The sequence below is a fragment of the Perca fluviatilis genome, chromosome 20 (genome assembly GCF_010015445.1).
Source record: "Perca fluviatilis chromosome 20, GENO_Pfluv_1.0, whole genome shotgun sequence".
In the NCBI taxonomy this organism is placed as follows: Eukaryota; Metazoa; Chordata; class Actinopteri; order Perciformes; family Percidae; genus Perca; species Perca fluviatilis.
This window is the reverse complement of record NC_053131.1, coordinates 13400658-13427309: the sequence shown is the minus strand read 5'-3', so window position 1 is coordinate 13427309 and position 26652 is coordinate 13400658. Positions and strand designations below refer to the sequence as shown.

Genomic DNA, 26652 nt, shown 5'->3' with positions numbered 1-26652 from the left:
ACACACAAACATCCGCACACACTCACAGGGCTTCAACGAGTTTCCGAGGCTATCAGCGGGACAATGTCAGTCGCAGTTCTGCTCTGATCAACCTGTCTGATGTGCCCCGTTACTCCCAGCCTCTGGAGAGATAGAAGAGAGGAAATGAGAGAGGGAGATAGAGAGAGGCGTACAGGGATGTGTCAAACTACAGGCCAGAGGGATATCTAAGATATGCATGGATCTCCCCGTGACATACACATGGCACATGAGAGTTTGAAGTATGGTAGGATCAGTTTTCCTTCATGTTTGTTGGATGTTATTTTGCAATGGGGCTGACAGTAAATTTGGCAGGAATGAGACAGATACTATCAACATAGTGTAAGACAAATACGAATCAGTTTAAAAAAATATTTGATGAATGCCTTTGTGCTTTCACTCAGACAAGCATCATTTGTCACAATGTAATGACATCAAATTTTGAATTAAATTGTTAAAGTGATATCTGCCATATTTTTATGTAACATTTTTGATGACTCTGATTAAAGGTACCATGACATGGTGCTCTTTGGATGCTTTTATATAGTCCTTAGTGGTCCCCTAATACTGTATCTTAAGTCTCTTTCCCGAAATTCAGCTTTGGTGCAGAATTCCAGCCTCTAAAAAAAAAAAAAACTCATAAAGTGAAATTTTCATGCCATGGGACCTTTAAACACATTGGTGTATGTAAGTCAAATGTGTAATGAGGTCCTTGTTCTGATAGGTCAAGCCAAGCAGGAAGGATCCCCTCCAGGAGCCAATCAGGAGGCAACGCCCAAACAGGAGGAGGGTCGTGAATCAGCCAGACCCAGCAGACCTGCAGTGAGTCCCACAACACAGACACACAAATTCTCTTTCTGTCACAGCAATCTCCTCTCTTGGAATCTTCTACGGGCATCTTCTCCTTTTTTCTGCTATTCATCTGGTTCTTTCTTTCTCTGCCTCCCTCTCTTTGTCCTTTCACACTCCAGAGCTATAAGAAAGCCATAGATGAGGTTAGTGACACTCGAGTCCCCTTTTTTTTTTTTTATCCCGATTTGCCTTTGCCTCGATCTTCGGAGCCCCTCTTTTTTCCCATGGCATGGTGAAGTTAGTTTGTTTCACAAGTAAATAACGTCTCTTTCTTTCAACTTTAAAATATCAGCGTGAAATGGTGATGGCAGTGCATGGGTGCTTCTACACACATACCTGAGAGCGTGCGTGTGCGTGTGCGCGTGCGTGTGTGTGTGTAACCTAAACTGCCAAGCACCTGAACAGTCTCTGAATCTCTTTTCCTGTTTCGCTGTCATCACGGTTTCTGATCAGGAGGAGCTGGTAAGCCCACCGTGTATGACGGTACCCTCCCATCTGCATGATTTGGTCTGATCCGTTGGCTGGGTTGAATGGGGAGGGAAGGAACCACGGGCCAGTTGGCATGGGGGTGATTAGTAGAGCGGGTGCTGCAGATTGATGCTGCACTCCAGTTGTACATAAAGCCTGAGATCTGTCTCTCTCTTCTCTTATGACCAGTCTTCACATATTTGATATATTGCTTGTGAGCGAATAAAAGTGCTGATCTGTGATCAATTCTTGTGTCACAAAATAAAATTTGTGAGTGTGGCTAAGCAGAAAAAGGGATATCAGATAAGCAGTCTTGTTCCTGGTCACCTATGTTTACAGGCCAGGATGTTTGCGTGACAACAAATCGGTTGTCCTCAAGATGCTGATGGTTTGTGTTACTCTTTTTTCCCCTCTCTGCTCCCGTCATCCTTGTATGCCATCAGGTCTCTCGCTCCTCAGGTTCTGAGACTCATGACACCGAACTGACTTTGTATCTCTCTCTCCTCCCCTCTTCTGTTCCTCTCTATAGGACCTAAGTGCATTGGCCAAGGAACTCCGAGAATTGAGGGTCGAGGAGGGCAGCAGACCTCCAGTCAAGGTACAGTGACATTTATAGTAGTAATGATGATTAGGAGATCAACATATATTTATTTTTATTGTAGTCCTGGCTTACAATACAATAAAAAAATGGCGAACGGCAGCAGTATTTATGAATATACTTTTGCTCATGGAACGCCTTAATCTGAAAGGAAAAATATGAATTGAGATATCTTTTTGAAAACGATGGTTAAAAAATAATAATACAGAAGTTGGTTGAGTAATTGCCCTGCGGAGTTTTCTTGTAAACAAAAAGTTATGTTTAAATTCAATATTTCCGACAAGGACACATTGTGTATCCCTGTAGTTGAAAACACATGATAAATGCATTTTCTCCTCCTCATAAAACATTTGCATAGCTGGTCTTTTTGAATATTTTAAACCATGTATTACATCCAAGTTTGCTATGTGGCAGTCTTCTTCTTCCTTGCCTTTGTACTTAGTACTTTGTACGTTACTGCCTGCCGATCAGCAAAATGGCGTGAAACCAGCGGCAGGAATGTGCAACACGTTTCCTGCATGCTCGTGTGCATGCTCGTGTGCCTGCACGCGCACGATACAGTACAACTCAGAGGGTTTCTGAGCAATTCTCGCTATTTTGTCTCTGCTTCTTGCGTTCTAATAAAGGTGACGGACTATTCGTCCTCTAGTGAAGATTCAGAGAGCAGCGATGAGGACGGGGAGACAGTGGGGCATGATGGGACTGTTGCTGTTAGCGACATCCCCCGCATCATGTAAGTTGTCTCCTCTGTTTTTGTTTTTCCCTCTCTCTGTGTCTTTTTTTTCTTCTTTTTTTTTTCAAGCCAGACTTGTCAGTATTCATTTGTGCTGAGATATGCATATCTTTGGAATATGCACCATGCCAGCAGCTTGTCAGTATAGTTTTGGCAGAATTGTTTTGTAAATAATCGTGTGTGTGTGTGTGTGTGTGTGTGTGTGTGTGTGTGTGTGTGTGTGTGTGTGTGTGTGTGTGTGTGTGTGTGTGTGTGTGTGTGTGTGTGTGTGTGTGTGTGTGTGTGTGTGTGTGTGTGTGTGTGTGTGTGTGTGTGTGTGTGTGTTGCAGGCCAGCAGTGCAGAGCAGCGGTGAGTCGTATGGAGGGCTGACAGAGGACTCTCTGGGAGATGCCTATAATAGCTCCAAGGACAGCACTCTCGTGATGAGAGAGGTGATGAATGTGCGCGCACACACACACACACAAGCCACATGCAATTATAGAGAAGGTAATGACAACTAACAGGGGAAATACTGTTTTTGTTTATATTTTACTATCAAACTAGACTCATTTTGGGGCACCCTGGTAGATCACCTGGTTGAGCGTGCGCCCTATGTATGAAGGCTTAGTCCTTACTGCAGCGGCGCGGGTACGAATCCGACCCGCGGGCCTTTGCTGCATGTCATCCCCCTCTCTCTCTCTCTCTCTCCCCCCTTTCCTGTCTTCAGCTGTCCTATCGAATAAAGGCCAAAAAAGCCCTAAAATAATCACCAAAAATCTGGGCTCATTTTGCTTCTTTTGTAGGCACATTACCTTCTTCTGTCCTCACTTTCTTGTCTCTTTCAACGTTATATCTCCTCTTTTCTTTGTTTCTCAACTCTTTTGTCTCTTTGTTTTCGGTCTCTCAGGCAGAGGAGAGGAGGAGAGGTGGCCACACTGAGAGTAATGGTTTCGGGAATCACAGTAACCATGGTAACCTCCCTGACCTGGTGCAGCAGAGCAACTCTCCCTCGGCCACACCCACCTCAGCCCTGCAGGAACTGGGCGACATGGCTGAGGTCACTTACACACTCACACACACACACACACACACACACACACACACACACACACACACAGGTTTATCTGCTGCCTAGAGTGCACTGTATGTTCTAGGTTGCACTGGTGGACAAGGCTGGCACATTAACGGATATAGTGCTGAAGTTGAATTAATGCAATAAGTATTAGAATTATATAAAAAAAATCTACAAATTCATTATAAAAATCTGTATAAATGATGTATTCCATTTTTGAGGTCTCATGCCTTTATCCAGCTCAGATTTCTTTCACATAATTGCATAATATATTTTTATATTTGTCAAAACCAAGAGTAGGCAATAATAAAATGTCCTTGGTATAAATTCAAGCAACTCTGGTTAGTTTGTTAATGTCGGGTTTTCTGTTTTCTGTCTTACAGTTTGGTCTGGGCGGATCCAAAGCGTCCTTCACCCCATTTGTTGACCCACGTGTCTATCAAACCTCCCCAAGTGAAAACGACGACGACGACAACTCCGCGGAAGGTAAAAAAAAAAAGCGTAGGAAAGCTGTGGCCACACGTTTTACTGTACATATTCAACCTTTTTTTACCTGCTCACCGTCCAAAAACTCCAACCAGTTATACGTTTCTTTGTTTCGTCATCTGTCTTTTCTTCTATGGTATCCCAGCCATGTTTGCTAATGAGCTGCTGAGGCAGGAGCAGGCCAGACTGAACGAAGCCAGAAAGATCTCTGTGGTCAACGTCAACCCGACCAACATCAGACCCCACAGCGACACCCCAGAGATCCGCAAATACAAGAAACGCTTCAACTCTGAGATCCTGTGTGCTGCACTCTGGGGTAGGAGGGAACATCTTTGATCTATATAAAACAAAAAACATTAGAATTTTCCTGAATATCTATATCTGTGTCTCTGACTCTTGGGTGTACATATGTGTGTGTTCAGGTGTGAACCTGCTGGTGGGGACAGAGAATGGTCTTATGCTGCTTGACCGAAGCGGACAGGGAAAAGTCTATAACCTGATCACCAGGCGGCGCTTCCTACAGATGGACGTGCTTGAGGGGCTCAATGTGCTAGTCACCATATCTGGTAGGACTAACACAGACGCACTCACAATATACGCACATTCGCAAGTGCATGGTCAGATACACATCATATACGCAATCTTCTCCAGTGTATCTGAACGCAGATTGTAGCTCCTATCATATACTGTAATGTGCAAATACATCTCAGTTGCTTCCTGTTAAACATGTGTTGCTATCTCATCTCTACATTTGGATAGTTTAGTGTTGTACCCTCAATGCAACTTATGTGTTTTTAGACATTGATAGATAGATTTGTTTTATTCTCTTAAAGATGAATGATGTGCACCATCACATGTCATACATTTGGTAAATAGTTGCAAGGGTAGCATTGAAAGCGAAATAAAGTAATATTAGGAGACTCTTTCATTCCTCTCAAAGTATAAATCCAAGTCATGTAGGTCACTCGCAATTGCCGGGAAAGTGCCACTGTGTGTGCTGCGTACAGCCAAATAGGTTTGGGGTTTTTGGGACTTCCTTCCTGTAAATTCAATCTCATTTCTCTTTCTCCCTCTGTCACCTCTTTTCCTCAGGGAAAAAGAATAAGTTGCGTGTCTACTATTTGTCCTGGCTGAGGAACAGAATATTACACAACGACCCAGAAGTAGAGAAGAAACAGGGTTGGATTACAGTTGGGGAACTGGAGGGCTGTGTGCATTATAAAGTTGGTAAGGATCTGTATATTTGTACATGAATGAATACATTAATTTGGATTACACATGCTAAGGCTGATATTTAGGCTGGATTAGCTGGAACAGCTGAGGATGTGTAAAATTGTACATACAGGTAACATGTATGCTATGCAGCTATTGTATTGAAACAAAAAATCTATAGGCAAACATATAAACAGTCGGCTGTAAAACTTCAGAATAAAGTGGCTTTGGAAAAAAAAATGTAATTGTTTAACTGCATTTTACCTTTGCTGCCAGTTACTCAGATTGTTGTCAATTAGATAGCTCCGTGTTCCTAAACCTACATTGTATAATATTTTGAGTTGATTCTTAGCAAAAAAAACTTTGTTCTTTCACAAATATGTGCTCATTCATGTGTAATTACTTCCATTAACTAATCAAAGTATTCTAGTAAGCGTACAGTCTGCCATTCAGAATACATACGAGCGAGTCGCTGGAATGACGGCCGGCATTTTGCGCCTCCATCTTTAAAATACATTAGCCAAAGAGGGACATACCTCCGCCTTTCGTCCTTTTACACTCAGTGGCACCGCGACGAATGCCAGGGGGAGATTACTCGCAGGGGGAAGTTAAAAACAGAATTAAAGCGACAGGCAAAGCAACAAGACCAAAGTTAATATTGGAGTGGCAAGAACAGCTGTGTGTAATCGATGGAGATACTAAGAGCTAATTTTGGGTTCGGCCACCGTAGGAGTTAGAACGCGATCGGAATGAGAGGGGTTAGAAAGTAATATTCAGTTGGTTGTCATATACAATTTCACCGCTAGATGGGAGAAATTCTTACACAATGTAGCTTTAAGGGAAGTTTCTTTTACAGACTCAAATATACGTTTATTTTTTTCATTTGTTTTCATGTTTTCTTCACATCAAATGCATGATATTTAGACCAGTAAGGAAAGTGGGGGCAGGATTTATGATAAATGCGCTCCTAATGTTGAGAAACAAAAGATGTTAGATGTATCACCTTCTTTTTTTTTCAATTCTTTATTTTGAAGCATTGGGAGCAATACAATAGTCAAATTTACATTTATCGCATGGTCACAGTTCCAATCTGTGGTCAAGATCAAAGTTCTCCAATTCCAACATTCCCATTTTTGTAAATATAAGAACACATTAGAACGCAAAACAAAAGGGTGCATTACTATGTGACAAATCTCTAATACTTATAGGAGCTAGAGACAACAAACAATTATTTTGTTAATAAAACAGTTAGATGTATCACCTTCTTAATATATAAAATCTTATGTACATCATGCCAAAGTATTAAGGTTCAGCTGTTCATGTTTGTCACTGTGTAAGTGTCTTTGTCCTGTTTCCAGTCAAATATGAGAGGATTAAGTTCCTGGTGATTGCTCTGAAGAACTCTGTGGAAATCTATGCCTGGGCTCCCAAACCCTACCACAAGTTCATGGCCTTTAAGGTACACAAGCACAAACATGCACATACTTTACACACATTAAAGCTATAGTGCGCAACTATTTTATATCAATGGACGTCCGTTACATTCAAGCCATTGCCAAATGAGTTGCTACAAAGCTAATTAAGACTATCCACGCCACACAACTCTCAATTTCTCAGCATGACTAGGTTTACAAAATGGTCTAGTCCAGTGACTTTTAGCGCGCTGAAGCTCAAGTGAAGATGATTGCCTCTTCTGAAGAGTCCATGTTTTTTTTTTAATCCTCCGTGTCCTCCTTGGCTGCTAGCAACTGCGTTGAGGGGTCGGGGGCGGTGCGCGATCACTGAAGGCTTGAATCATGTGGACGCGCCGACTGTTGTCATTACTTAGAATTTCTCATGGATGCAACAGAAACTAGGCACTATAGCTTTAACAAACACGTAGTCTAGATCTACGAAGTTCCACTTCCGGGATTGCTACATTGTCACCGGAAATTCCGCCAGATTTCACTCTTTTCGGCCGGCTGTTACCTTCCACTTTCTTTGTGTTGGAATTTAAACTCCGGTGGATTTCTGAGGACTATGGTTAACAGCTCCTCAGATCTCTGCAGGGTAAATCCAGACAGCTAGCTAGACTATCTGTCCAATCTGAGATTTTTGTTGCAAAACAACTTTTAAAAGTACACACATGTTCCACCAAAACAAGTTCCTTCCGAGGCTATTTTGCAGAGGCACCGTGGCTCCGTGTGGTGCTTAGCGCCACCTATCACGGATTGTGATTGGTTTAAAGAAATGCCAATAAACCAGAGCCCGTTTTTCTCCCATCCCGGTATGCTGTGTGGACTAGCCAGACCCTCCTCTGCGGCGCTGTGGAGGAAGGTCTGGCAAAGTGAGACTAACATACACACCATACACATGTATAGATGCAGAATGAATAGATAGACTTTCATTGGATCCCACATTTTCCTACTTTTTTTCCTCCTTCCCCTGTCTGTCTGACTGTCTCTCTCCCTCTTTTTCAGTCATTCACAGAGTTGCAGCATCGTCCCCAGCTGGTTGACCTGACGGTAGAGGAAGGTCAGAGGTTAAAGGTCATCTATGGCTCCAGCGTTGGCTTCCATGTCATCGACGTGGACTCGGGCAACCCTTACGACATCTATATCCCCTCGCATGTGAGTGCCGTGTGCGTCTGAGTGTATATCTTAAATAGACATGCTTTCTGAATAACGCTCTGTCACCTCCTTATTAATCTTAATGAAGAGACACACACACACACACACACACACACACACACACACACACACACACACACACACACACACACACACACACACACAAACAAATGATGTGAGGCCCAGAGGTATACCAGTAATTTTTCAGTCCTTCCTACTGTATTACCTGCTGATGTCCTTCTGTGCCAAGGTGAACACTGACACACACACTGTCTCACGAGGATCGGCTTCTAAGGATCCAATTACTGTGTCTTGACAAATTACCTCTTTTGATTGATTTACTGTCGTGCAAGTAAAAGATTGATGTGGGTGCTTAACTGGTTTTTCAGATGCTTTTGTTGCTAAATATGATGCATTAAGCTGTTAAGTACACAGCATGTAGCTCAACTTACTAAATTGTTACAGGAATGTAAGTAGTAGATGCTATTACATTTCCTGTTGCAACAAAGAGTGTAATTCTCAAGAAGTCGTTGTATTCTTTTAGCCTACCTGTTTTTTTCATTGGCAGCATGCAGTTGGTTATAAATTCTAGTCACTCAATCACTCATGGAAGCTAGGTACACCATCAGTAGATGTCCATGTGCGTGCTTGAATGCAAATCAGTTTTGGTACTTGCATGCAGATTAGTTTGTTCCGTGGTGGCTTAACTAATCGCATGCTCTTACCCAAATCATGTTCAAGCACAGTTCAGCCAAACTCTTGGTTTAGTGGCAATATTTCAGTAAATATAAACCCAGTAAATACAGATGTATGGACATGCAATTTTAGCCCGTGTTCAATTGAGTCCATGCTTTACAGTGAGTGCCCCACAAAATTTATTATTACAGAATATTCCACTTGAGGTGCTGTCTTTTTTTTTTGCGATGTTTACCTTTAATCCGTGCTTAATTTTTCTCTCCTTCCCTGCCAACTTCTCTTCCAGTGTGCCAAACAGATGAAGGTGACATCCTGCCATCCACCCTTTAGACTAGATCAATAGACCTTTAGTAGAACCCCATAGTGGATGCACAGATGTGCTACGTGTGTCTATGTGCAGTACACTTCATTAGAGTAGAGATTAATGGACAATTTAGAGTAGAAACCGGTTGCATGAATAAATTCATCTTACCCACAGGAAACATCGAAAGGTTGTGAAAAGATGTCTACTACTATACTACCAGGGGAATGTTAAGACATGCTGGAGTCACGACACAAAAATGCTGAATTGAATCCTAATTCCACATATATTCATTAGATTAATTAGCATTACTTTCATTTGACTTGCAATTTCATTCAGTGCATTGTTGTCAGATGTTTATCACACACCTGACATCATTCCAAAAACTGCACTTGACTTATCAAATTAACAACACCACATTATGATGTCCTCAGAGTGGTTTTGTTAGGTTAACCGCAGCACTGTAGCCTATCTGATACAATGTGTAAGTTGCTTCCTTAATGTGGTCCGAATAAGCAGAAGTGTGGCAATACCACGTGCGTTCCATTTTTAAAAAGGTCTTGTGTACATGCAGTTTCCCATGGGCTAAGATGAGTTTGTTTCATTCCGTTATCACTCAATCATTTTACTGATATGATCTGTTGTTGTGCTCCTGAAGTGTTCTTTTGAGTCACACCTCAGGAGAGTCTGCTGGCACAAATAACGGGGGTACGCTTTGGGTAAAGTGCACAGATTCAAGGTGTGTGTGTGTGTGTGTGTGTGTGTGTGTGTGTGTGTGTGTGTGTGTGTGTGTGTGTGTGTGTGTGTGTGTGTGTGTGTGTGTGTGTGTGTGTGTGTGTGTGTGTGTGTGTGTGTGTGTGTGTGTGTGTGTGTGTGTGTGTGTGTGTGTGTGTGTGTGTGTGTTACTGTTCCCAACTCTCCTGATGTTGTTTCTCTTAATTAAGGTCAAAGGAACGTGCAATAGTTTGTCCATTCACTTATAATACAGAACAAGGCTTCTCAGACGACAAGCCAAAGTCTGAAACCCTTGATGCGCTGACGCCCCTGAAATTTGGCAGCCTTGTCACTGTCCACAAACCTGCTCTTTAGAGGATTAAAGTACGCCAGTCGGTTCACCAACAAACAAAAAAAGCCAAAGAGACAGCCAAATTCTATTGCATTACATGCCCATGATGAAACCTCTGTACTATTTTAATCTTCTGTAGATTATGGTTACATTTGACAGATTTAATAAAAGCCTCACGTGTGTGTGTGTGTGTGTGTGTGTGTGTGTGTGTGTGTCTGCGATAGATCCAGAGCCAGGTGACGCCCCATGCCATCGTGGTGCTCCCTAAGACTGATGGGATGGAGATGCTGCTGTGTTACGAGGACGAGGGCGTCTACGTCAACACATACGGGCGAATCACCAAGGACGTGGTGCTACAGTGGGGAGAGATGCCTACCTCTGTTGGTACGTCCCACCCACACGGCTATTTGTGTTTAGTTGATTTTTTTTTTTTATTTAATTTGTATGAACACTGGAGTCATTAAAACATCACAGAGAAAAACTCAGTTCAGAGATTTAAATTAAAAAATCACTCAACTTAAGGTTTAAATAACGTGTGTGTGTGTGTGTGTGTGTGTGTGTGTGTGTGTGTGTGCGCGTGCAACTTAAGGTTTAAATAACTACAGTGGTGTGTGTTTGGCAACGTAGATGAAAAGTGTAAGGAATTCTCTGGTAACTGAGGCTATGGGGGTTCATTGGAGGTTTAATTGCATTCAGAAATCAGTTTATAACATCAGCTTTCGCATAAAGGCCTCCAGAGCTGCTTAGAAGGAGCAAGGATAAGGAGGGACGGGGGAGCGAGGGTAAAAGTTAGAGAAAGATAAACAAAAAAAAAATGGATAGAGCTTATAGATGATCAATAGTCAATGTACAAGGGGAAGGGAGAGTGTAAGACACAGGGAGAGAAAGAGAGATGGGGCAACCAAGAGCTTGAAAGTCCAACGAAGAAATGTGTACATGCATGTGCTGTATGTATGAGCACTGTTTCCATAGTAAAGTACTTTACTGCCATCATGTGGTAGCCAGTGGTTTAACACTTTTAAAGCAACTACTTAGACTATTGCTAATGAATCTGGATTCTACATTGGTTTATGGTGTGTTCTAATGGTATGTTTGTATATCATCATCCATACCATCATCATTGATACTCAATGATATAGAAGTACATTTCTTTATTCTATTGTTTTATTTTAACTTAATTCTCTTGTGATTTCTCTATTCCAGCCTATATCCACTCTAATCAGATTATGGGCTGGGGTGAGAAAGCCATAGAGATCCGCTCTGTGGAGACAGGTCATCTGGATGGAGTCTTTATGCATAAGAGAGCCCAGAGACTCAAATTCCTTTGTGAGCGGAATGACAAGGTAAAAACACAAAACACATACTGTACACTCTGTATGTTCTCAGTTATTCTTATCTGTTGCTTGGAAATGATTGGAGTACAATAACATCAACATTTAGAACAATGCTTGACTTGATCTAGTCTTGATTTGTACTGTCTCCAGTAGAGTGCTCTTGATTACAGCACGTGTGTGTGACAAAATATTAATAAGACGCATAAACACAACTTGGTATGATTTGCATAGATCTCACACAGGCCCCTTGGAACCAAAAAGCAAACTTTTAATGCTATGTCAGGTAACACATTTTCAAGTTCAGATAAGGTAGCAGATGATTAAGTTTAAGATTACGTTTTTATGGGGCGTTAATTACATACAACACCAAATGTAAGCACAGAAACATGATTTCAACAAAAATAAATGCTTTAACAAAAGAGTTCATACTGAAATGGCATATCCGCAGTTTGCAAAAGCTGACATTCACAATACACTTATAAAGTGAGATGCATGAACATGATAGCCTTAATTAATTACAGCTAACACAATGTACTTACAGACAAGCAGAATTATTTGTGATCTGTAGGTATTGAGAAATGGTTATATTCAGAAAATGTTTGTAATATTCTCTCTCTCTCTCTCTCGCTCTCTCTCTCTCTTTCTCTTTCTCTGTCTGTGTAGGTATTCTTTGCATCGGTGCGTTCAGGAGGTAGCAGCCAAGTTTTCTTCATGACCCTCAACAGAAACTCTATGATGAACTGGTGATGGCTCTTCCCACTGTCCACTCTGCCTCGCTCTCCCATTGGCCTGCCCGGCGACTGACCTTGGTCTACGGCACATCTGACAAACAATCCAGATTGACCGAGAGACCACAAGTGAACTCTTTTAATACAGGAGAGACTAAAAACGTGTAGAGAAAAGAAAAGAAAAAAAGCTATCGTAGAGAAAAAAACAACAAAGACCTGTTCTGAATGAAGAGACATTTTACCCTAGATTATGTCGGGTCACGAAGAAGCCATCGTTACTCAACTGACTGGCAAACTGGTGCCACTGACTTTCCAAATATTCTCTTCCTCTGTCCCTGTCTGTAACTGTTCTCCCGCTCTGTTTGTCTCCTCTCTCCTAACAGCCCAGTGCATTCAAGTGTTCAACAGCTGTAGTAATACACTTTACACCCGTCTCCTTCTGTCGCTCCTCTTCTTCCCTTTGACGTGCCCCCCTCCTTCTTAATCCTTGACTCCTTCCGTCTTTCCTGGTAGATCTAGTCATCACTTTTTCAATCCTTTGACACCCATGTTCTCTATTTTCCTCACTTCCTATCTGCCGTGTGTGGGCTCATTCCCGGAGAGCTTACACCGCAGAGGTCGGAGGAATAGAAGAATAGGATTCAATATAAATTCAAATACATACTTCTGAATATGAGGGCACCTGAGGGATGACAAATTTGCTCTGGATGTCGGCGGTGAAAGCAGACAGCCTGATTGATTTTCTTTCTCCTCTGTCACTCCCCTGCTCCTCCACTTCCTCTTCTAATCTAACCGTCTTTTCGGGTCGCTGAGTAAACTGAACTGTGATTTAGTGTTCGATCGCATTTCGCTGATAGAGATGCGGTGAGACAATCTGCTGTCATAGTCGGGTTGTCACAGTATGCAAAGATGATGTCTGTGTCGTCCCTTTAAAATAAAGTCACTAGTTCATCCTCTTTCCCTCATCATCATCCCTATTATCTCCCTGTTTCACACTCTTACGTCTTTAAACTCTGAAGGTGCTGCATCACATATACTGTAGTATTGAATGAACTATGAGAGCATCATTCAGTTCATTCTTTATACTTTTGTTCTTCTCTTTTTCTGTGGCTGAGTCAGTCAGTCTTTGTGACGAAATGTACAGCGTGTGTGTGTGTGTGTGTGTGTGTGTGTGTGTGTGTGTGTGTGTGTGTGTGTGTGTGTGTGTGTGTGTGTGTGTGTGTGTGTGTGTGTGTGTGTGTGTGTGTGTGTGTGTGTGTGTGTGTGTGTGTGTGTGTGTGTGTGTGTGTGTCTTGATGTTGAAATGACTCCCATTCAAATCAAGTTGAAATCAAAGTGGGCCATTGAAATCAATGGCCAGAAAAAGAGTTGAGTAATTCAGTGTCTGTGCGTGAACTTTTACCTGAACGCGATCAAAGCCACATTGAGTTTGTTTACATGCAGATTTACGATATTATCGTCTTAGTATGAAGTTTATGAGTTGAAGTGTCTGAACACTGAGCATTTAAAGATAGGCAATATTAGTTGTGGATTTGTTTGGAGTGTTTTTTTTTCCTGTTTCTTTTAACACCGTAGTAGCGATTCACAAATGCAACCATGCTGCTGTGGGGAATATAAAGATTCTTATCCTGAATACAACCTCAACAGGATATGAGCTACAATCCCAAATACTGTGTGCATGGGAAAGCATTCACTGTTAAAAGCTGTCCTTTTTGAATCATGCTCCTCCCTGATTGGTTCTTCTGTTTGTACTGGTCCTAGCATGATGTAAGCAAAAACAAAAATGGAGGCCAAAAGATTCTCGCTCACGCTATAATTAAGAATTTAATTGCCTATACGGTTAATGTACACTGTTTTTTTTGTCTGTGTTATTGTTTAACTTTAACACATTACTGATGTTATTTGTCTCTTCTAACGGAGATGTACTTTTTATTTTTATTTTTTATTAAAGAGTAACTGAATATGGTATGATAAAAACCATGCCATTTCCTTTTTAAATGCTTAGTACAGGTCAATCATTAATACATACTGTATTAAATTTATAACACTATTGAGGGTGGACTAGTTCATGCATACTCATCCACATTGGAGAGCACTGTAATGCAGATGAGTCTTTTTTTCTGGTGGATATACGGCAGGTTTGGCCTGCCATGTTGGCCTGTGGTTAACAAACGTTAAGGTGACACAAAAAATTGACTCATTCCCCAATGATGTAATTATCATTTAAATCAAGTTTTTTTTTTTTTGTGGAAAATTTTAATTATTTTTTAAATCAGGTTTTAAAACAGGACATTTTTCACATCCACCCAGTAGCTGCTCCTGTGCAGCTGCAAGTTAGGTTCACCGATCTCTGTTAGAGGGAGCAGGGTAACATTTTAGCAATAAGAGCCTAGCTGAAGAAAACCACTGTCTTCCTTGTGTGTGCACTCATGCATCTGTGTTTATGATTAATGAGCAAAGTGTGAATGGGGCATTATTATTATTATGTTTGTCTATCACGGAATACACTCTTACCATTGGAAAAGGCTGACGGTCATTACACTGAAGACTCTCCTTTCAAAGACAAAACCACTGTATTCTTTATTCTGTTTATTTCTTGTTTTCTTTATTTTGAAAGAGTATTACTAATGTCCTGTTTTGGGATTTATTTGTTTTGTAAAAGAGATGCTGTAAGAGAGAAATAAATTAAACTAGAGCATTATGCTTCTGGAGTTCTGTGGGGTTTTTTGTGTGTGTGGATGTGTTTGTGTCTTTTTTGCCATGTGTGCACATTTGTATCAGTTTGGACCCTCAGACTTTGTCCATTTCAAGTTTATCATTAACTCTGTGTGTGTGTGTGTGTGTGTGTGTGTGTGTGTGTGTGTGTGTGTGTGTGTGTGTGTGTGTGTGTGTGTGTGTGTGTGTGTGTGTGTGTGTGTGTGTGTGTGTGTGTGTGTGTGTGTGTGTGTGTGTGTGTGTGTGTGTGTGTGTGTGTGTGTGTGTGTGTGTGTGTGTGTGTGTGTGTGTGTGTGGTCCAAATGTCAATGTTACTATAAAAACAACTTTGAAACGGCACAGCAACATTTACTATTGGGCAGAAATTTAGCATTCCATTATTAATTGCTACACACGGTATACCATTATCCATAATGTACCAGCATGACGCACCACACACCTGAAACCAGTGTTTTCCAAAAATAGAATCCAGACTGTCTCACGGTTTGGTCACCATGATTATCATTTTCCTGCTTCCCTCCAAATGTAATGTAATGTGTGTGTGTGTGTGTGTTTGTTTGTGTCAAAATATATAAAATCTGTGCTCTCCTTCATTTATGTGTAAAAGTACTGTCAGCACTGTAGATCTGCGTGTGTGTGTGTGTGTGTGTGTGTTCATGTGTTCATGTGTTTGTTGATTGGTGAGTGGACACAGCGTGATCGAGCCTGCAGTCTTCACTGATCATTACCAACCTCCTGGCTGACACTTTAGACCCATCATGGAGTCAGGAAAGGTAAGATAAGTCTCCGCAAATACATTCATTACGTGTTTTTCATGAAATGGTTATATACTATACCTTTTCCATTCTAAAGTATGTAAGCAATATTTGCAAACCGGTGGCTTGTCACTATATTGCTGATATTTGAAGCTTTAGGTTACATTTACGACCCGGACCTGAAGGAACAACCAGCTCTTTGATCATCAGTGTGTTCTGTGTTTGCATGGCAATAACTCAACTTGACAATCACGGGCTTTTTGTTGTTGTCTTTGCTGTTCTGTTTTTTAATTGTGTCTACATTATGTTTATTATTCACTGAGCTTTACCACACCTCTTTCGGGACATTGAAGTTTTCTAAAGTTATTTAGGAGATTAAAATGAATTAATTTCTTATATCTGCAACAATAAGATAAAACCTATTTATAGCACATGCAAAATGTTTCATTTAAGCATTTATTTGTAACTTCTGTATGTAAGCATTCTTATGATTGTCAGAAATAGTGCACAAAGCAGTAATAAATCCATCAATAATGTGCATAAAGTCTTTTTTCTGCATTTCTATATGTACTTTTATTTGTGACTGTGTACTATGCGAGTACAGCTGAGTGGCTCATGTTCTTCCTTGTGTGCCTTGTGCATGTTAGATTGTGTGTTCATGCATTCATGTGTGTCAGACCTTATCTAAATGATTACCTTTCCCTCCTGCAGCAGCTAACAGGTACATTGGCCCTGGCTGTGTTCACAGCAGCTCTGGGGTCCCTGCAGTATGGCTACAGTCTTGGAGTCATCAACGCACCCCAGAAGGTATTTGCTCTACTTTAACACAGGCTTCGCTCACTTACTGGACCATCTTAACTGCCCCAGCATGCTAATATTTGCATGCAAATCAGCCAGTCCGAATAAGCTTACTCCACCCTATGGCCCTTTGCCCTAGAAGACAAGTGTAAGTACTCGGTATACACTTTTCTCCTGCACTGGCGATAATGTAATACTACGAGAGACCAAAGAACAGACTTCACTATTCTGTGTCTAAAGAAACAACTTTTCCCCAAACTTTTCCCAAGTTTTCTTATGTGTAATGATGAGTAGGACTTTGAGTGCCTCTCCACCAAATGGCAGACAAGTCAGAATGTGATCAGACTACACCGTCCAGCATTGGTCATGAAGTCCGCCTTTATTGGCCACACAGTGGATTACATCTCGGACTGTGTGGAGGAACGGCAGCTCTGGCAGACAAGAGACATGCTTCCCTCTCTGTTGACAGCCATTTCTGTCATAGCATCGGACATTAAAGCTTACCCTCATGTGGATATTGTTCAGGACAGAGAGCATACAGCAGATCTATTATCTAGGTGATACTCACGCGCATTTTCTTTTTAATTCAAAGGTTGTGATCTTGTTAGGCTAGAAGATGCCACAAAGCTTCCTCAGGCATCCATTGTCTTTATTCTTTTCATATCAGCTTTTGTTTCCCTCCAACATTCAGAGCTGTATGTCAGGGCAAACTTTTATCTTTATCTGTTAAATAGATGGACCTTTGTTTCTAGGCTGTATTGCTTGGACTTGACCAAGCAATACCAACCATCACTTTCCGTAATCTTGTATTGATATTGTCCTGTCTCCTCCTGTCTTTGTTAATAAAGCTGCCCTAAATAAGTCAAGTTCTCCACAAACATATTAAAACGTGTACTGAAGGTGTTGTATTGATGTTCATCATCAGCAAATATGTTGAGCTTTTTTGTCTTCTCTTGTATGTTGTGGTAGTTGCTGGCCATATAAGAAGGGGCCATAGGGTAAAGAAGGTTCCCTTCTGATTGGTGGAGTGTGCATGTATATTTCAGTAGACCAAGGCAACTGGATGATTGGTCAAGCCAAATAGAGATTGGGTAAGGTTGACAGTATACTCAAAAAGAAGTTTATGTTACAAACACGCTAAACTATGCGGGCTCCTTAAAACCCTAAAGACCACCACTACTAAAGATTAGCCTAGCCAGTAACAAAAAAAAACTCTGCCTCCTTTTCCCTCCGTGTTACGTTCAATTCAATTCAATTGTATTCAATTCAATGAAATTTTATTTATAGTATCAAATCATAACAAGAGTTATCTCAGGACACTTTACAGATAGAGTAGGTCTAGACCACACTCTATAATTTAGAAAGACCCAACAATTCCAGTAATACCCCCAAGAGCAAGCATTTAGTGCGACAGTGGCGAGGAAAAACTCATTTTAGGAAGAAACCTCGGGTGGTGAGAAAGACTCCCTTTTAGGGAGAAACCTCGGACAGACCCAGGCTCTTGGTAGGCGGTGTCTGACGGTGCCGGTTGGGGGTGTGATGAACAGTGGCAATAATAATCACAATACAGATACTGGAAAAATTACCAGAAATAATAGTTGTAGTAGTTCCTGGCATAGCAGGGCACTGCAGGGCGTTACAGGACGTTGCAGGGCACTGCAGAGCGTAGCGGGGTGTAACAGGGCATAGCAGGGCGCGGAGCAGGACCACCGGGACAGCTGCATCTATGATTTAGCTGCCACCCTATAGTCCAAGGAAACATGCTGGGCAAAAGAAACACATAAGGACTCTGGGGAATAAGCTCCCCAGAGCTGAGTTAGTAACAAGCATTTTTGGGACAAGGATGCACACAGATAGAAACAGAGAGAAGCGATAAACTCTGTGTGTCAAAGGATGTCCCCCAGCAGTCTAAAACTATAACAGCATAACTAAGAGAGACAGGTTAAGGAGAGGAGCCTGGTCGGGCTAGAACCCTCCCCTGCCGGATCGGGCTGTACTGGCCTGCCTCCCTCCGTTTTTTTATGTTATGGTAGATTCATCTGACGACTATGAAGAGAAGCAGAGAAGAGAAGGGGTGCCGTGTCTGTAGAAATACACCCTCCCCCGCCGCTCTAGGCAAACGCTGCAACTCCTCACTCCCTAACTATAAGCTTTATCAAAGAGGAGAGTTTTAAGTTTACTTTTAAATGTGGTGACGGTGTCTGCCTCCCGAACATAGACTGGGAGCTGGTTCCACAGGAGAGGAGCCTGATAGCTGAAGGCTCTGGCTCCCATTCTACTTTAGAGACTCTAGGAACCACAAGTAACTCTGCATTCTGGGAGCGCAGTGCTCTAGTGGGACAATAAGGTACTAGGAGCTCTTCAAGATATGATGGTGCTAGGCCATTTAGAGCTTTGTAGATCAGGAGAAGGATTTTAAATTAAATCCTGGATTTTACAGGAAGCCGCTTTATGCATATAAGCTAATACAGGAGAAATATGATCTCTTTTCTTAGTTCTTGTCAGAACATGCGCTGCAGCATTCTGGATCAGCTGGAGAGTCTTAAGGAACTTATTTGGGTAACCTGACAGTAAGGAATTACAGTATTCCAGCCTGGAAGTAACAAATGGACTAGTTTTTTCAGCATTGTTTTGAGACAGGATGTGCCTAATTTTGGCGATGTTACGAAGATGAAAAAAGGCTGTTCTTGAGATTTGTTTTAAGTGGGCGTTAAAGGATATATCCTGATCAAAAATAACTCCTAGATTTCTGACAGTAGTGCTGGAGGGCAGGGCAATACCATCCAGAGTAACTATATCTTTGGATAATGAGGTTTGGAGGTGTTAAGGGCCCAGCACAATAACTTCAGTTTTGTTTGAGTTTAACATCAGAAAATTGATCCATCCATGATTTTATATCTTTAATGCATACTTGAAGTTTACCTAACTGACCATCTGGCTTGATTGATTTGATTAATTCCAAGTCCGAGGCATCAGTGCGCGAGTCCAAGTCGAGTCATGAGTCCAGAGAAAGGGACTCAGAATATTGAATCGGATCAAATTTAATTGAATTAACATGACAAAATGAATGCTGTCATTTTCAACTGACGTCATCTGACATCTAAATGTAATGTTGCATAATGAATGTCAGAACTAACTATACATGTTTTATGTAGGTTATTGAAAAGCATTATGGCCGGTCCCTGGGGGTGTGGTCAGAAAGGGTGGCTGCCCTGTCAGAAAACAGCACAGACAAAGAAAAGTTCTCAGAGGCGGGACACCACCCTGACGTGATCAAGTATTGGTCATTGTCTGTGGCCATCTTCTCCATTGGTGGCATGTTATCCTCCTTCCTGGTGGGATTTGTGGGAGACCTGAGAGGGAGGTGAGAAAGGAAGGATAAAATAATATCAATACACTGTATGAAAGCATGAACACTTGCTGGAAAAAGGAACACCTGAGAAAAATGATGCTGTATGGAGAATGACAAGCGTGATGAGAGGAGAGATGTAGGCAAACATTATTTTAAAAAGACTTACAAGTTAAACCAGCATCATCTGTCTTTCTCTGCATCTCCCTTTGCCACCTTTCTATCTCTTTCTGTCTTGCAGGGTGAAGGGCATGTTAATGGTCAATGTTCTGGCTGTAGCTGCCGGACTGCTGATGGGTCTTTGCAAGATGTGGAAACCTCACATCATGGTCATCTCCGGCCGCGCTGTTATGGGCTTTTACTGTGGTACAGTAAAGCACATGTTGTAACCTTTAATTAATGCTTACATCATTTATTCGGAAATCCCAATATTTATGGGTTATGAAGAGGCAAGTTGTCCTTATTATCATTAGGAATATTCCCCGTCATGATCATATTGAAAGCTAATTGTTTTGAGGAAATTAACAAGGGTTCCTAAATTGCAGGCAAAGAATATTGTCCAATATTGTCATATATCCAGCAGCGAATGTTTATTTGAAGTCCTCATGATGTGTGTGTTTCAGGGTTGACATCTGGGCTAGTGCCTATGTACATTGGAGAGATCGCACCCAAAGCTTACAGAGGGGCTCTGGGAACATTACACCAGCTGGCTATTGTTCTAGGCATCCTAATCAGCCAGGTGAGGTTCTCTAACACACACATGGACAGCAGCATCTTTGCTTGATGACATACCTGTACTTATAACCTTAACTGTATGTGTGTTTGTGTGTAAATGTAGGTAATAGGCTTGGACTTTGTGTTTGGTAATGATGATATGTGGCCCATATTGCTTGGTCTGTCTGGAGCTCCAGCAGTTTTGCAATCCCTCTTGCTGCCTCTATGCCCTGAGAGCCCCCGGTACCTTTACATTATATTGGGCAAGGACCAAGAGGCTAGAAAAAGTAAGAGTTACACCCAGCAACTCTACGTCATCCTTTCTCTTTCCCTTTAGTTCTCTCTTATTGAAACACAGATACTTTAAAGCAATTGTTCAGCAATTTGGGAAATACACTTGTAACTTTCTTGGACAGAGTTAAATGAGAAGATCAATTCTCGGTTAGCTTAATTTAGCACTAAGACTGGAAACAGGGGAAACAACTAGCCTGGCTCTGTTCAAAGGTAACAAAACCCACTACCAGCACCGCTAAAGCTTATTATTATTATTATAATGTTGTCTCATTTGTCTAATCTATGGAAAACTGCCGCCAAGAGATATTCTGGCACATTAACACCTGCTTTTTTTTTACGAGTGAAACAAAGAAGATATATGATAATACAAGCTATAACGTGTTTATATGGAGGTGCTGGTTGACAGATTTGTTACGGACAGAGCTAGGATAGTTGTTCCCACTTTCCAGACTTTAAGCTAACCTAAGCTAACCGGCTGCTTACTGTAGCTTCATATCAACTCTCGGCATTAAGCAAATAAGCATATTTTTTCTAAATGCAGAACTGTTCCTTTAAGTACATTTAATGACAATACTTGTGTACTTTCTCTAAAGTAAAAATGGATCATCACCTTTCCATTATGGTACTGCAAACAAGTCATTTATACAGACTCCTGCCCTTTGTCTCCGTTTGCTCTGTGTTGTGTTGCAGGTCTGTATCGTCTAAAGGGGGCGTATGATGCTACTTTTGATCTGGAAGAGATGAGGAAGGAGAAAGAGGAGGCAGACAGGGAGCCCAGAGTGTCAATCCTTTCTTTGGTAAGTCTCTATATAGAAAAAGAGGCTCACTTAAAATATATTATCAAAACTTCCTAAACATTATCTCTTGTGAATTTTACTTTACCTTTACCATGAACAATTTTGGTGGACATTGATGTTTGGATTTTGAAATAAATAAGGCCGATAAACTCTCTGGGCCACCAGAATACTCTCAACACCTTTTATTATAACTATAATGGACAACATAAGTTCAGCGTAGCATTCCTCCTCAGGGTGGACAGAGACAATCTGTCAACCGTCCAAAATAATCAGCAACCAAGGTACACTGATGATCTCATGTAATGACTCGATGATAGTTAATGTTAAATCATTAGTTATATATTAGTGACCAAAGCTCAAACAAGGGCAACTGAGGCAGGATCTGAAAAGAAATCTGGAACACATTCAATTAAGGTGCGACTAACGTTTTGACACCAGAGTAACGCAGATGAAGACTTATATTTATGCATACCTACACCTTAAACTCAAACTACTATAACTATTTTATTTATTTAAAATGTGCTTTCTGACACAACGATAAAAAGGCTGCAGACGAAGCCATTCCACCGTGGTCGGCTCCCACGTGAAGCCAAAAGATTTCTGCAATCGCAAAACACATTCAAATATTTATTTCATGCATAACAGCGGACAATAAAAACGATAAAATGATCTTGTTTGACATGGCTCTAGTAGTTACACTGTATAGTTCACACACTCCAATAGTTCAAAACAAAGCAGAAGGACAGGAAAGATAGGACAAAAAAATCCCTTCTCTTAAACAAAGTTAAATAAAAATGAATGTGTACGGTAGTTGTGCGTTTTAGAAAACCATTGCAGTGACAATATCTTACTGTTTTATATTGCCATGAAGATCCGCTCCTCCGTGTACAGACAGCAGCTGGTTGTTGCCCTCATGATGCACCTCTCCCAACAGTTTTCTGGCATCAATGCGGTGAGTGGCAAATTAATTCCAACCTTCCAACTCCACACACAACTTTTTCCTCATCTCATTCAGTTTGCTTCAATTAAACTAAAATTGTAGTGATTTTGACATGAAAAGATGGCAGGGAAACGCTTGTTCCCATGTCAGAGCATACTGTATGTGCACATCAGCAGTATCTGGGTTTTGTTCATGTCCATACAAATGTATAGCACATGAGTTCAGTTCAATTTTATTTATTTTTATTTATTTATTTGATTATTTACATGAGATCTGTATTGCTCTGTTGTAAAATACCTTACTTTCCCACCACTCTCCCGAAACATAGCAAACACACAACTGCTCCTTTTATATTTCACTTTGTAATTACGGCAAATCTATACTTGTTTTGTATTCAAGATCTTTTATTACTCTACGGATATCTTCACTCGGGCTGGTGTCGGTCAGCCAGTCTACGCCACTATAGGAGTCGGGGTCATCAACACTATCTTCACTCTGGTGTCTGTGAGTAAATACATTTACATGCAAACAGATGCAAACACACAGACGCACACACACACACACACACACACACACACACACACACACACACACACACACACACACACACACACACACATCATGCAATGGAATTCTCTTATTGCTTCTTTACAGAAACACCAGGTACAGTGTAGGTTTTGTGATCAAATGTTTTTTTGGGGATTTTCTTAAAGGGAGCAAGAAAAACAAGAAAAACACACACATCCAGCATACAAGTACAGAGGATACCACTTACACTTACACACACACACGCACGCACGCACGCGCACACACACACACACACACACACACACACACACACACACACACACACACACACAGGTTTATCTGCTCCCTAGAGTGCGCTGTATGTTCTAGGTTGCACTGGTGGACAAGGCTGGCAGACGCACCCTGACTCTGGTTGGTCTGGGAGGGATGTGCTGCTGTGCAGTTGCCATGACAGTGGGCCTCACATTGCAGGTTTGTTAAATTCAGTGTCAGAGCTTTAGTCTGTCAGCAGCTTGAGCTGAACTTTCATCTATCTATGGGACTGCCCAATTTAATGGCACGGCAAGACAAAATGGACATAAAGACTGGCATGCAACGCGTTTCTAACTCAGTACTCTTTCTTAGGCAGAATTTGAACATTTCAAGTAATACAGAAACTACCCTGACTGATGTACTCTTCCCATTAGGATACATACTCATGGATGAGCTACGTCAGCATGACAGCCATATTCCTCTTTGTGAGTTTCTTTGAAATTGGTCCTGGTCCCATTCCATGGTTCATAGTTGCCGAACTGTTCAGTCAGGGACCTCGGCCTGCGGCCATCGCTCTGGCTGGCTGCTGCAACTGGACCAGCAACTTCATCATAGGCATGACTTTTCCATATATACAGGTAGGCAGAAAAGACACACATACAGTATGTTCTGTCAACTCACAAAATCAGACACCCTGTCACTTCTGACTCCTATCTTTTTTTTTCTTTTTAGACTTGGTTGGATTCTTATGTTTTCATCCTGTTTGCTGTGCTGCTTCTCGGTTTCACCGTGTTTATTTATTTTCGTGTCCCTGAGACCAAGGGCAAAAGCTTTAAGGAGATTGCTGCTGTCTTCCAAAAGGGCCGCAAAAAGTCCACACAAAGCCCCAAAGATGCTACTGAACTGCAGCAGCTCAAAACAGCCACAGATGCTTGACACAAATGCTCTGTATTTGTGTGGTCTATTTGTATGTGCGTTAAAAGTGTGTATCCATCTGTCAGTATTTCAAATGTTTCAAAGTGTTTATGTACATTTATCCTTGTAGTAGCCTATTCTTATAATTACTTGGTGAATTAAGGATTTTATTTTACACAAGGTGACATTTTCATAATGTAACTTGTCCGTTATATGGAGTGCTGCTTACATTGAATCCAAATATAAACTTGTATTGTGACTTGTCTCGCATTGCCAGATCTTCCTCCACAGCGCTGCAGAGGAGGGTCTGGCTAGTCCACACAGCATTCCGGAATGGGAGAAAAACATGCTCTTGTTTATTGGCATTTCTTTAAACCAACCACAATCATCTTGGGTGGTGCTAAGCGCCGAGCGGACCCACGGTGCCGCTGCAAAATAGCCTCTTGAATGTGTACGTTCAAAGGTTGTTTCAGTCGTGCAACAGAAAACTCAGATTGGACAGATAGTCTAGCTAGCTGTCTGGGTTTACCCTGCAGAGATCTGAGGAGCAGTTAACCATAGTCCTCATAAATCCACCGGAGTTTAGAATTACAACACAAAGAAAACGGAATGTAACGGACATCCGGCCGAAAAGAGTGTCATCTGGTGGAATTTCCCGCAGATGAGAGCCATCCCATAAGTTGAACGTCGTGGATATAGACTAAAGTGGCATTTATCATTATGGAATTACATAACTATTTGTATCTGAAAGGGGTTGCTTGTATTGTTGAATTAAGACCCGACTCAGCAGTTCCCCTCAGCTCTACTGAGCTTCATAGCGTCTTTTATTGATGTGGTTTTCCGGCTTTAGTGTTTTGGTTCACTTCCACTGCTCTCATAGCTTTGTTTTTTGGCCACAGCAGCAGGCATCTGTTTTCATCAAATAAGGTCAAAAAAACCACTGCACGCTACCTGCCCAGCACCAGACAGAAGACAGACAAAGTCCAAACTGTTTTTGGCCACTGCAAAAACACAACTCCAGATGAATGCTAGCATTGCCCTAAGCGTGCTGGATTTGTAAATAGGCAACTGTTGGCTAGGAAATCTGTGTTGTGTTCACATCTTGTTTCTGCTGGTTTAGCATTACAAATGCATTTAAAAAACTAGAACTGTGGAATTAGTGCACCACGAATTTAATGAGTATTTATATTTGCAGAACTCTAAAGAGAAGTATTCCTCTAGTAAGTGTTATACTGTATAGCAAAATGTTGCTTAGCACATCTGGACATTACCTATTAGTCCACCATTTTCAGTCTTTAAATATAATCATAAGCCTTTGGCAGCAGCCCAGGTTGGAATCTGACCCCACACTTTGCTGCGTGTCATCAACCCTCTCTTTCCCTGTTTCTTATGTACTGTCTAATAAAAAGGGCAAAAAAAATAATGCTTATTGTTACTTTACTTGAATGTTTGGAATGATGTATGTATGAGTTTGACACTAGAAGGCTGTTTTCATCTACTGAAAGGGGAGAAAGGAACTGTGTCCAAAGCATGTATGCACAAGCATTACTTTCTCACATCACAACTATAGTTCTGAAGCCAATAGCAGTCCAATATGCAACTAACAGAAGTGTGATGTAGAAATAATGGACTTTAAATGTAGTAGGAGACATCTTGTGTCCAGCAATTACACTTTTGAGACAACAAATATTTGCATAGTCATATATTATTAGAAACGTATCAGACACAAACTATTATTCAAAGCAGAGTATTTTGATACATCTTATCACATGTCTGAATGGCACCTTTAAGAAAACAAAAACTTGTGTTTTGATCCAGTCAATAATAGTGCACTGTTTTAGGCAACCCTCATTCTTTTATAGCCAGTGGCTTTTAGAAGATCCAAGTAAAGAGCAATAGCATAGAGCAGATGAGTGGCAATGACTTATGTTTAACTGACATCAGTGGACAGTTACGCTGCTTTCAGACAGTTCCTTTGTTCATTTTCAACAATAAAAACTATTTTGCATCATCATAGTTATACACATTTCTTATTTACAAGTAGTTCTACCAAAGAGAAAATATGGGAGTGTAAAGGATCTCTGTTACAATTACATTCACAGATGTTTTGTGTTCTGGAGGTATATAAAAAAAAAGGGTTTAAGAAATTTTTTATGGTTTAAAGAAAAAAAAATCTTTCTCTTCAGAGTAAAATTAAAGAAGTCATTTAAAACCACATGGTAAGTGAAAGCAACTATAATTATGTCCAATTTCAAAGCTGGGAAAATGATGGAAGAAGTAGGCCTATTCATATCCTCTTGAGTAAACGTAGCAATAACCCACTGTACAAAAAACGAAACACTCTGCTACAAGTAACAGTCCTTTAAAATGCACTTGAGTAAAAGATAACAAATATTAACACGACATGTAGGTAAAGTTTGTATCACAAGTTATGCACAACTA

At 41.1% G+C, this 26652-nt stretch overlaps 2 protein-coding genes across 10 annotated transcripts in view; both read left to right on the top strand.

Annotated features, from left to right (window-relative positions):
* tnika (TRAF2 and NCK interacting kinase a) overlaps positions 1 to 13109 on the top strand; it is a 32156-nt gene extending 19047 nt beyond the window's left edge. For 4 of the 9 annotated variants that reach the window (XM_039785590.1, XM_039785591.1, XM_039785589.1 and 1 more), the window contains 16 exons: positions 743 to 840; positions 990 to 1013; positions 1868 to 1936; positions 2563 to 2669; positions 2999 to 3110; positions 3557 to 3706; positions 4105 to 4207; positions 4353 to 4523; positions 4630 to 4773; positions 5300 to 5434; positions 6778 to 6878; positions 7879 to 8028; positions 9011 to 9028; positions 10316 to 10475; positions 11295 to 11434; positions 12089 to 13109. In XM_039785590.1, coding sequence (XP_039641524.1) covers positions 743 to 840; positions 990 to 1013; positions 1868 to 1936; positions 2563 to 2669; positions 2999 to 3110; positions 3557 to 3706; positions 4105 to 4207; positions 4353 to 4523; positions 4630 to 4773; positions 5300 to 5434; positions 6778 to 6878; positions 7879 to 8028; positions 9011 to 9028; positions 10316 to 10475; positions 11295 to 11434; positions 12089 to 12172 — 1766 coding nt within the window. In that variant the 3' untranslated portion in view covers positions 12173 to 13109. The remainder of the gene's footprint in view (positions 1 to 742; positions 841 to 989; positions 1014 to 1867; positions 1937 to 2562; positions 2670 to 2998; positions 3111 to 3556; positions 3707 to 4104; positions 4208 to 4352; positions 4524 to 4629; positions 4774 to 5299; positions 5435 to 6777; positions 6879 to 7878; positions 8029 to 9010; positions 9029 to 10315; positions 10476 to 11294; positions 11435 to 12088) is intronic. The other 5 variants (XM_039785593.1, XM_039785587.1, XM_039785586.1 and 2 more) reach the window with 4 other exon arrangements.
* A 2434-nt stretch (positions 13110 to 15543) lies between these two features.
* Positions 15544 to 24591, top strand: slc2a2 (solute carrier family 2 member 2). Its single transcript, XM_039785252.1, has 12 exons — positions 15544 to 15641; positions 16335 to 16430; positions 19577 to 19785; positions 20012 to 20136; positions 20394 to 20509; positions 20609 to 20771; positions 21469 to 21575; positions 22447 to 22527; positions 22915 to 23019; positions 23413 to 23514; positions 23730 to 23933; positions 24028 to 24591. Exons 1-12 carry the CDS (start codon positions 15627 to 15629, stop codon positions 24229 to 24231), a joined length of 1527 nt encoding a protein of 508 aa, XP_039641186.1. The 5' UTR covers positions 15544 to 15626; the 3' UTR covers positions 24232 to 24591.
* Positions 24592 to 26652: the final 2061 nt, after the last annotated feature.